Consider the following 10859-nt stretch of genomic DNA (forward strand, 5'->3'; position numbering starts at 1 on the left):
AATCTAAGGTAATTACCCCGATCCAGCCCCAGGGCAGGGGGCTGGCTGGCTCGGGGGGGGGGCGGGAAAGGGACACAGCCCTGGGTAGCCCCCTCAGCAGGACCCCAGTCTCAGGGTTGCCAGAGATGGAGCCGGATTCATGACATCATGATGGGGCCAAAAATATTGATCCAAATCCCTTTAATCAACTCAGTAAATGACAAGGTTGCTCTGCCCCCGGCACTGTGTTTCCTAATGGTGGGTCCATTCAACAGGAAGCAAATCAGTGTCCTCTGCTTCACCTTCTACGCTCCAGGAGGCGGGACTTTGAGAGTTGGGAGGAGTTGGCTCCTCAGCATGCCAAGGGATGGGGCGGTTTTCTAGCCAGTGAGGACTCTCCATTTCATCCTCAACGTTCCACGGGACAGGGGGATCTGCCAGAGTGCTCTTTGTTTCATCCTCAACATTCAAAAGGGTGGGGCTTGGGGGAGAGAGGGCCCAGCAATTGGCTGAAGAAGGAATTTAAGGCATCCACAAATATCCCTAGCTGGAGCTTTTCAGCCAATTGTAGTCAATCCTCATCATGGCCGCCCTCTCTCATTGGCTGCGCAGGCGCTTGCTCCTCCTGGCGGCCATATTGTCGCTCCTCCTCTTATGGCTGCGCCGAACGCCTGTGTCCATGGCATGTGACCCGTCGAGCACCCCATCTGGGCACAGCCGTGTGGAGCGTCTCCTCATGGGATCCCATCTCACTGGCTCCCAAGTTGGGGACAGGACTCTGCCGTGGGACCCCACTCGGTCCCTCGGGGCAGGGGCAGAGCCAACAGGTCTCTTGGGACTGGAGAGATGGAGTTTCGATGCCAACAGAGAGGAAAAAATGGACAGCTCTTCATCATCTCCATCATCATCATGATGTTTCCCAGCATCCTCCATGCTCCCCGGGGGAAATTCTGAGCTGGCCATCTTGGAAGGGCCATCGCCCATGGCTGAACTGGCCTCTCCAGCCTCCTTTCCATCATCCCTTGAACTGGTCCCATTGCCACAGCTCCTGGTAGCTCCTGCCTCACATTGTCCTGGATCTCCAGGTCCGGCCATGGTTCTGACTCCAGTGCCTTCACTGTTGCCACCATCTTGGAGGTGAGGCTGTCTTGACCCCATCTCTATTGCGAATCTCCATTCTAGCTCTGCTCGGTGACTGGACTCAGTGTCTGAAGCCACCCGGGCCTCAGTAGGTCCCTTCAGGCCACTCAGGCCAAGCAGAGATGGGTCAGGACGCTGGCCGTGAATGTTGGACACTGGTGGCAATTTACCCTCCCCTCGCCCATCAGCACCCAGAGGGTCAGCAAAGAGGCCTAAGGGCTGCCCATTGGACCTGCTGAGTAGTAACACTGTAGGGTGGCCGCCACCCACCCTAGACTCCACTTTGGTTGGTTGACCTGCTTGACTGCCATCTTGTTCTCCAGACCCAGTGGGAGTTGATGCTGGGCTTTCTTCTCCTTTCAGGTTGTTCCCACTCAACTTCATGCTCCCAGGCTGGAGGTCACGCTCTCTCAGGGTGGCTTCACTCCAATCAGCCTCCTTCTTGTTTTGACCTCTGACCTTCTCTTCTAGGCCACCATCTTGTTTTCCATGTCCATTGAGAGTTGACTCTAGAGCTCTTTGTTTCACCAGCTTTTCCCTGTGTGACCTCATGGTATTGGCTTGGCCTGTGGCACTTGGGATGTCCCCCAATGGTTGCCATCCAACCTGGGGTTGGCCTTTGACCATCTCTCCTTGACAGCAATCTTGTTGCCTATGTCCATTGAGAGTTGACTCTCGAGCTCCTGCTTCCACCAGGTTATCTCCTTGACAATTACACTTTGTTCCCATTGGCGCATCTCTTAGTTCTTCCCCATCAGCACTGGCTTCAGATTGACTTTTGACCTTCCCTTCTTGGCCACCATCTTGTTTTCTGTACCCGCTGGGAGTTGATGCAAGGTTTGCCAATCCTACCAAATTGTCCCCTTGTGACCTCACGCCCCAGGCCTGGCTGCCAGGTTGTATTGTGCCCAGGGGGACTGCTGACTCTTCCATTCGGCTTCCATCCTGGCCCTGCCCCTGAGGCTGCTGGGACACCCTCTCAACTCGACTCCTCAGTGAGACTAATAGTCTCCCTTCACCGCCACATTTGCGAGGGGACAGACATCTTGGAGCTGCCACGTCCTCTGGTGCCACATCTCCTGGCTGCCATTGGCATGGCTGGGATGTCCGTACAGGTGCGGGGTTGGGCACCTCTGGTGGCTCTGTCCCCAGAGCCCTGCCCTTGGCCCCGCTGCCCCTGGGGGTTGAGGCTCCGCTTATGGCCTGCCGACGGCTGGCTGGTCCCTTTTGGCTGCTGCCTTCATCCTCCTCTTCGGACTGGGAGGGGGTGGAGTCCGAATGTTGGGCGGGGCACGCCGGGGGGCTGAGCTCATCCTCCGAAAGGGCTAGGAGACGTTTCTCAACCAACTGTGGGGAGAGAGAAAAAGCGGTCACCGGCAGGGGGCGGGGTATTCTGTGTAAAGGGGGCAGGGAGACAACTGCTCTCCCTTGGGTCTGGCTCCCCCTCAGTGGCCGTGTGGTGTGGTACCTGGCTTGGGGTGAGTCCCAGCTCTTGCTCCAGCTCCTCGCTGAGATCCAGGGGGTCACGTCTCTTCTCTGGAGAGAGCAGCTGGGCCAGGAATTGGGGGTGGATCACGGCTTCTACCTGCCGAGCCAATGGGCAGGGGAAGCGGGGTGAGAGCGAAGCCCTGGTGTGGTGCTGCCAACTGGGATGCCTGGGTCCCATCTCCTGTCCTAGTCTCGCCTCCTGCGGGGTGGGAGCTATGGGTCCCCCTTGGGATGAGCACCTTACACTGCTGACCTGGACACCTGGGTCCCATCTCCTGTCCTGGTCTTTCCCCATGTGGGCTGGGGAATATGGGGAACCTTGAGGGTGAGCACCTGGCACTACCATCTTGAACGCCTGGGTCCCATCCCTATCCTGCTCTCTACCCATGGGCTGGGAGCTATGCAGCCCTGCCGTGCCATCCCGGACACGTGGGTCCCATCTCCGTCCCAGTCTGTGCCCCCTGAATGCTGGGAGCTGAGGGCCCTGCGAGTGGGATGTGGTGCCCCCTAGGGGAGACACTCACCTTGCAGACAAAGCTCTCGTCCTCACAGAGCTGCTCGACGTACTGCAGTAGCGCGGGGTCTGGGAGCGCCCCCTGTGCCTGGCTCTGTGGCTCACCGCGCCCACCGGCCTCCTCCTCCCAGCTGGGCCGCAGCCCCTCCATGATCTCAGCGTACTGCCGCACGGCCTCAGGTGGGATCTCCCGCGGCTCCCCTGGGGCCGGCAGGCCGGGTGGGCGGCGCTGACGGCGGCGGGGCTGGCGCCCCTTGGATGCCGCCTTCTTGGGGATGTACACTGCCAGGGAAAGGGAGAGCGCCGGGCAGAGACTATGGGGATGTCCACTCAGAGCACTGTCTCCTCAGGAACCCCACCCAGTGACCGAGCACCCTGTATCCCCAGGGACGCCCCCACCCAGCGCCACCGTGGACCGCCCACCCAGCGCCCCCTGGTGCAGGGATGTAATGTCCTCCGTGACCTCCACCCAGCCAAAAGGAACATGCAATGGCACCAGGCTAGTAGGGAAAAAATGTACAAAGGTTCTCGGTCTGTGCGAAAGTGCTGGATGTGTGCAAATGTTTTAAGTATGTGCAAGAACTGTGCAAAAGTGTTAGATGTGAACAAAAAAAAAACCATGCAAAGATTCTAGGGTCCACGCAAAAAAAAAAAAAAAAAAAAAACAACGGAAAAGTGCTGGGTATGTGCAAAAAATGTGCAAAGGTTCTAGGCATGTGCAAAGGTTCTAGGTATGTGCAAAAACTGGGCAAACGTGCTGCGTACATTCAAAACCTGCAAAGCTAGGTAGATATGAAAAGTGCAAACGTTCTAGGTACTGTAAGAGGCGCAAAGGTTATAGGTATGTGCGAAAACATGCAAAGATTCTAGTGCATGCAAATTAACATGCACAAATGCTAGGCATGTGCAAAAATTATGCAAGAGTGCTGGGTACACACCAGAAAACCTAGGCCAAGTCGCTAGGTACATGCAAAAACCTGCACATTCTACATTCTAGACATTCTAGGTACGTGCAAAAGCCAAAGGTGCTGGGTGTGTGCAAAAACCATGCCAAAGTGAAAGGCTTGTGCAAAAAATAAAAATAAAAACAAAACCTGGGTGTGTGGGGGGAGCCCTGCAGTCAGTCAGTCAGTGACTATCTCCTGTCACCTGTGAAGGGGGGGTTCCCTCCACCCTCGGGTATTCTGGGAGGTACCTTGCTGCTGGCCAGCATCGGGGGCTGGCGGGCTGGGAAGCTTGGGAGGATCGGTGGGTGGGGGCTGGAATTGGGAGCTGTTCAGGAGCTTCATTTTCTGGATCTGCAGCTCCTCTTCAGCCTCAAACTCCATGAACCTGAGGAAGAGGAGGAGGGTCGGGCTCGGAGTGGGGGCGACATCCCCAGGATCTCCAGCGCAGTACTCGGGGGGGCGGGATCCCCAGGGCCAGCCCCAGGGGGAACACTCACTTCTCGGCCATCTCGTAGAAGATCATGCGCTCGAAGTTGCTGCTGCGCTCCCATTCCTGCACAGCACGTGGCACCCCCTCCTCCAGAGCCAGCTCGGGCCGCAGGCGGGTCAGCGACCGCAGGACAGGGCTGTGGGGGAGCCCAGATCAGCACCGGAGGGAGGTCCACATTCCCGACCCGCAGCCCCCTGCTAGCCCAGCCCTGGGCTCCCCCCCAGCCCCAGCTCTGCTGGTGCCCCTCACTCCGGACCTGCAGCCCCTGCTAGGCCAGCCCTACCGCTCCAGCTCTGCCGGTGCCCCTCGCTCCCGACCTGCAGCCCCCTGCTGTCCCAGCCCGAGTCTCTCCAGGCTCTCACATGAAGAAGCAGGCCAGCGCCTCGGCATCGGGCGTGCCTGGGAAGTGCCGCCTGGCCAGGGCTTTGTAGCGCTGCCAGCGCCGATAGTTCTCGTAGACACCCTTGGAGGTGCAGGAGGCGGAGGGGTCGCTGGTGGGGGGCACCCGGACCAAGGGTGCTGGAGGTGTTTCCCTGGGCCCTGGTTCCTCCCCGGCCTTGCTCAGCAGGACGGTCCTGATCCCAGTGGCCAGGTGGAGCCGGAGGGGAGCCCCATCCCGGCGCGGGGGGGCCCAGCCCGTCGGCGTCCCCGTCAGGATGATGGTCTGTGCCCGGGACAGCTCCTGGGCCCCCTCCGGCTTCAGCTTGACAATGAGCTTGCCCCCGGGGACGTCGGGCGAGGTCAGGAGCAGGGCGGCACCAGGGAAGGTGGGCAGCAGGAGAGGGGGCAGCGGGGGGCCGTGGCGGGGTTGGGAGGTCATGGCAAGGAGGGGTGAGAGGGTTGGGGAGCATGAGGGGGTAAGGAAAGGGGAGGCCGTTCTCTGCAGAGGGTGTCGGCAGCACCCACCAGAGAGCAAGGGTTGCTGGGAAACTCAAACCCCAATCTGGCCCCGGGGCTGCCGCCCACCCACCCCCAGCTGCCAGGTCAAATCAAAACAAATCCGGAACCCCGAGACATTGGGGGTTCCAACCGGGGGGGGCATTCAGAACCTGATCCTGAGGTTCCCCTTCCCCAGCTCTGCCTGTGCTCCTCAATCCTGACCCACAGGCCCCTCCTACCAGACCTGGGCTCCCAGCCCCCCAGTTCACCTGGTACCCCCAATTCCGACCCACAGCCCCCTCTATTCCAGCCCTGGACTCCCCATCCCCCAGCTGTCCCGGTGCCCCCCAATCCCAACTCATCGTTCCCTGGTTTGCTCCTATGGCTTTGAGGTGAACATTAGAGCAAGCAGGACACCCTCCAAAAAATGTACCCAGCTGCCAGGCTTTCAGTGTGGCCCCCCGATACTAAGGAAAGGAGCTGCATGGACATACTCATGTCCAGACCAGAAGGAACCATTGTGATGATCTGTATTAGGGTCACTCAGAAAAGGTCCAGCCTGACCTATTTAAGGACATGGTGGGGCAGAGGGCGCGGACTTCTGCTGGCGCCGGTGAGTGCTCAATCCCCCTTTGCCCTGGCCCTGCCCCTGCCCCGACTCCACCCCTGCCCCACCCCCATTCCAACCCCTTCCCCAAAGTCCCTGCTCCGGCTCCGCCTCTTCCCCTGAGCACGCCACGTTCCTGCTCCTCCCCCCTCCCTCCCAGAGCCTGTTATGCTGCAGAACAGCTGTTTTGCAGCAGCAAGTGCAGAAAGGAGAAGCGAGGACCAGCGTGCTCAGGGGAGGAGGAGGAGGCGGAGGTGAGGGGGGGCGGGGACGGGAGCTTGGCTGTTGGTGGGTGCTCTCCAGCCCCGGAGCACCCACAGAGTCGGCGCCTGTGTGCTGTGGTCCAACAGATTTCACAGACCAAGGTGCTGACACTTCGATGCATCTCTTTACCAGAAGACAGTTTTTCACCTGTGCAGAACATGTAGGGAGTCAGTCACTAAAGATCTGAAAAATTGAAAAGACTGAAAATTTGGTATAGAGCAAGTACTTGCATAAGAACATCTTGAATGCATAGGACATCCATGAGGATGGGGGGTGGGGGGCAGAATGCTGGGAGATGGTGCCACCGTAAACAGTAGAGCTGCTGAATTTAAGCAAGAGCGGATCAGCACAGAGGGTAAGCCAGAGTCAGGATGTCTCAGAGATGCCACTACACTAGAAGGACAGAAGATCAACAATCAGGTGCACAGTTGACTGAAGACTCGGGCACAAGAAAGGGGTCAGCAAGGCAGGTGCCCCGAACATGAGAGCACGACCTGATGTTTCCAGGGATAATCTGGAGCTTTTTGCTTCTTCAAGACAATGTGTCACCTTACATGTCCCAGTGGCCACAGCTAGCTAATGTGGCTTTCAACTGCTTCCCATCCAGCCTCTGCGGCAGATCTGGCTCCCTTAGATGTCCAGCTGTTCCCCAGATTGAAGAAGGACCTTCATGGGTAGAGTTTCAACTGTGATAATGAGGCGGTCGCAGCAGTGCAGGCATTTCTGGCCATGCACAGCAAGAACTTCTCCAAGAGGGGCCCATGCATTGGCATCAAGGGGAATTATAATAAAAATAAATAAACAGCCGAACGCAAATGGGGTTTTTTTTTCTTTGTCAGGCTAAAACTTTCTGAATACCCCTTGTATTGCACTTGCCAGAGAATGTCCCCCAAATAATTCCTAGAGCGGATCTTTTAGAAAAACATCCCATCTTGAGTTAAAAGTCGCCAGCGATGGAGATTCCACCATGACCCTTGGTCAGTCATTCCAGTGCTAATTACTTTCACTGTTTACACCTTCTTTCCAGTCTGAATTTGTCTAGCTCCAACTTCCAGCCATTGGATCCTGTTAGACCTTTGAGCTCATCATTAAATATTTGTTCCCCTTATAGGTACCTATATAATGTAATCGAGTCACCCCTTTACCTTCTCTTTGTTTAGCTACATAGCTTGAGCTCACTGAGTCTCTCATTCTAAGGCATGGTTTCTAATCCTTTAATCATTCACACACCTGCTCAATGACTATTCCCTATTTACAGTATAAGGCTAATTAAAAGGATTAGGGGATGACAACTCTCACAGTGCATTGGGATGCGGGAAATACTACAATTCCCAGAATGCACTGGATGTTAGACTACAACTCCCATGGATCAGTGGGAGCTAAGAGAATACATGTCCCAGGGTGCACTGGGGAGCTGAGAAACTCCAATTCACAGGGTGCAGTGGGGCAGCTGCAGAGTTTGTCTGGGGAGCTAAGAGGGGGCAAACGGTTTAGGTCGGGGGGGGCAAACTGTGGCCTGTGACCCATTTTAAGCCAGGGTCCTGGGTCAGGGGCTGCACCACGCGGCTCAGCCCCACTCCAGCCAGGGAGCAGGATCAAGGCTGCTCTGCGCTCCAGCTGAGGTGAAGGGTTGGGGGCTGCACCGAGCGACTCCCGGAAGCCAGGGCATGTGTCCGGCTCTGGTTCCAAGTGCTCCAAAGGGAGCTGCAGTGGCGGTGCTTGCGGAGGGGGCAGCGTGCAGAGCTGCCTGGCTATGCCTCCATGTAGAAGCCGGAGAAGGGACATGCCACTGTTTCCGGGAGCTGCTTGAGGTAACGGCCACTCTGAGCCTCTCCCCATGTCCCACCCCTGTTCCCCCTCCTGCTCTCCAAACCCCTTGATCCCAGCACAGTACACCCCAAACCACTCATCCCTAGCCCCATCCCAGAACCCACACCCCCAGCCAGAACCTGCACTCCTTCCTGCACCCGTGCCCAGGCCTGATCCCCCCCCCCGCCCTCCAAACCCCTTAGTCCCAGCCCAGAGCACCTTCCTACACTCCAAACTCCTCATCCCCAGCCCCAACCCAGAGCCTGCACCCCAACCCCAATTTTGTGAGCACTTATGGCCCACCATATAATTTCTATTCTCCGATGTGGCCCTTGCGCCAAAAAGTTTGCCCACCCCAGTTTAGGTCATGGGGATGGAAGAGCTATATTGGGAGCAGAGAGGTTAGAAGCCCAGAAAGGACATATCCCAAAATGCACTGGGGTGCAGGGCATGGGCGTGCCAGAGGGCTAAGAAACTACAACTCCCATAATGCACCGGGTTAGCCAAACAACTACAACTCTCTAAAGGTTTTGGGGGCAGAAAGAGAATGGCTCCCAGAGTTCATTGGCGCTGAAACACACTACAACTCTGAGGGTAGACACCCTGCCGCTCTCTTAGGGCATTGGGGCAGACTGCACTACAACTCCCAGAGTGCACTGCGGGCAGTGGGCGGTCCCTCTCCCAGAGCGCATTGGGGCTAGAGCGCACTACCGTTCCCAGCGTGCGCTGGGGCTGGCCTCCTTCCGGCGCAGGGTCCCGGGGTTAGCAGCACGTGCGTTGCGGGGCGGTCCGGCTGTGCAGCATGTTCCTGCAGTATTATCTCAACGCGCAGGGGGACAGGGTCTACACCCTCAAGGTGAGTCCCCTCCTCCTTCCCGGGTGCAATCCGGATTGCAGAGCTGGGCGACTCCCGTCCAATCCGGAACCTTCCGAGCCTTCCCTAGTGCTCGCACTCCCGGCCCTGCCCCAGCCTACCTGCTGCCTGGCTCCAGGGCTCGGCATGCAGCAGCTGAGGAAGCCCAGGGCTGGGCTAGTAGGGGGCTGCAGGTCGGGAGTGAGGGGCACTGGCAGAGCGGGGGGGCAAGGGGCTGCGGATCGGGAGTGAGGGGCACTGGCAGAGCGGGGGGGCAGGGGGCTGCGGATCGGGAGTGAGGGGCACTGGCAGAGCGGGGGGGCAAGGGGCTGCGGATCGGGAGTGAGGGGCACTGGCAGAGCGGGGGGGCAGGGGGCTGCGGGTCGGGAGTGAGGGGCACCGGCAGAGCGGGGGGGCAGGGGGCTGCGGATCGGGAGTGAGGGGCACTGGCAGAGCGGGGGGGCAGGGGGCTGCGGGTCGGGAGTGAGGGGCACCGGCAGAGCGGGGGGGGCAGGGGGCTGCGGATCGGGAGTGAGGGACACCGGCAGAGCGGGGGGGGGAGCAGGGGGCTGCAGGTCGGGAGTGAGGGGCACCGGCAGGGCTGGGCTAGCAGGAGGCTGCAGGTCGGGAGCGAGGGGCGCAGGAGCACAGGGCTGGGATAGCAGGGTGGCTGTGGGTCAGGCCCGGGTTGTTCTAACATGTCTTGTCCTTCCTCTGTCCCGTCCCTGGCAGAAAGTGGACCCCTCTGGCCAGCTGACCTGCTCCGCACACCCTGCCCGCTTCTCGCCAGATGACAAGTACTCCCGCCACCGCATCACCATCAAGAAACGCTTCGGCGTCCTGATGACCCAGCAGCCGCAGGCCATCTTGTGAGCCAAGCGCCCAGCCTGCTGGAGCTGCAGCTGAGCCGAGATGGGGTCAAGCCGTTCCCCGAATCCAGCCCCTGGCTCCCACAGACCCTGTGCTCTGCCCCCCTGTGAGAACCTGGGTTAGATTGCCCATATCGAGCTCCAACTGGATATGCCGTTCCTCTGGGGTGCAAATAAATTGTATTGATCCCATATCTGTCAGGTTTTGATCATAGACCCCTAGATTTCAAGGCCAGAAGAGATCATCTAGTCTGGCCTCCAGGGTAACACAGGCAGGGGAACACCCCCAAAATAATTCCTAATAAACCTGCCTAGTGGTGATGCTGGGCCAGTCAGTTTCATGCTAGGGGATCTCTGCCTTATTTAGCAGGCAGAGATCCCCTTCAGGAGAAGGTGTAGGGGAGAGGGGGCTGATTTTCCATCTCTGGCGAACTTTAGAACTTTAGAGGGAGACAGGGTTGTTTTTCACAGCAGATTTGCTCCAGGTAAAGCAGGAATTAATTTGGCCCGTGTCACCGGTAGGATTAGACCAATGGTTCTCAAGCTTTCGAGACTTCTGTAGCCCTTTCAGGAGTCTGATTTGTCTTGCTTACCCCCAAGTTACACCTCACTTACTTATACAAGCATACATAAAAATACAAGAATACAAGAGTGACTTAGCACACTATTACTAATTGCTGACTTCCTCATTTTTACCATATCATTATAAAATAAATCAATCAGAATATAAATATTGTACTTACATTTCAGTGTATAGTATGTAGAGCAGTAAGAACAAGTCATTGTATGACATTTTAGTTTGTCCTGACTTTGCTAGTGCTTTTTATGTAGCCTTCTGTAAAATGAGGCAAATATCTAAATGAGTTTATGTACTCCCGGAAGACCTCTGTACTCCCAGGTGTACGTGTACCCCTGGTTGAGAACCACTGTACTAGACAATCATCCTCGGTAGGAATCTCTGATCTCGGCCTCAAAGATTATAGAGACTGGCAGTGCGTGCGAGCAAATTTGAAACGGGAG

The 10859-nt window shown here is 57.5% G+C and overlaps 2 protein-coding genes across 2 annotated transcripts; one reads left to right on the plus strand and one right to left on the minus strand.

The window, feature by feature from the left end:
- Positions 1 to 183: 183 nt before the first annotated feature.
- On the minus strand, positions 184 to 5378 carry NUTM1 (NUT midline carcinoma family member 1). The gene is made up of 6 exons (XM_073308806.1): positions 4921 to 5378; positions 4566 to 4694; positions 4317 to 4453; positions 3132 to 3403; positions 2588 to 2704; positions 184 to 2466 (listed from the first exon to the last, which is right to left on the minus strand). The coding sequence occupies exons 1-6, from the start codon at positions 5376 to 5378 to the stop codon at positions 577 to 579; spliced, it is 3003 nt and encodes a 1000-aa protein (XP_073164907.1). The 3' UTR covers positions 184 to 576.
- A 3451-nt stretch (positions 5379 to 8829) lies between these two features.
- On the plus strand, positions 8830 to 10506 carry NOP10 (NOP10 ribonucleoprotein). Its single transcript, XM_073308545.1, has 2 exons — positions 8830 to 8973; positions 9703 to 10506. Exons 1-2 carry the CDS (start codon positions 8920 to 8922, stop codon positions 9841 to 9843), a joined length of 195 nt encoding a protein of 64 aa, XP_073164646.1. The 5' UTR covers positions 8830 to 8919; the 3' UTR covers positions 9844 to 10506.
- Positions 10507 to 10859: the final 353 nt, after the last annotated feature.

The sequence above is a fragment of the Lepidochelys kempii genome, chromosome 13 (genome assembly GCF_965140265.1).
Source record: "Lepidochelys kempii isolate rLepKem1 chromosome 13, rLepKem1.hap2, whole genome shotgun sequence".
Classification (NCBI taxonomy): Eukaryota; Metazoa; Chordata; order Testudines; family Cheloniidae; genus Lepidochelys; species Lepidochelys kempii.

What these genes read in the sequence shown, in the direction of transcription:
- NUTM1 (XM_073308806.1), bottom strand. Translation starts at nt 5,378, where the DNA reads ATGACCTCCCAACCCCGCCACGGCCCCCCGCTGCCCCCTCTCCTGCTG. An exon ending in GCGCTGGCCTGCTTCTTCAT is followed by an intron (nt 4,695 to 4,920) that starts GTGAGAGCCTGG and finishes GCTCCCCCACAG; the next exon opens with CCCTGTCCTGCGGTCGCTGA. An exon ending in CGATGCTGGCCAGCAGCAAG is followed by an intron (nt 3,404 to 4,316) that starts GTACCTCCCAGA and finishes TTTCCCTGGCAG; the next exon opens with TGTACATCCCCAAGAAGGCG.
- NOP10 (XM_073308545.1), top strand. Translation starts at nt 8,920, where the DNA reads ATGTTCCTGCAGTATTATCTCAACGCGCAGGGGGACAGGGTCTACACC. An exon ending in ACAGGGTCTACACCCTCAAG is followed by an intron (nt 8,974 to 9,702) that starts GTGAGTCCCCTC and finishes CGTCCCTGGCAG; the next exon opens with AAAGTGGACCCCTCTGGCCA.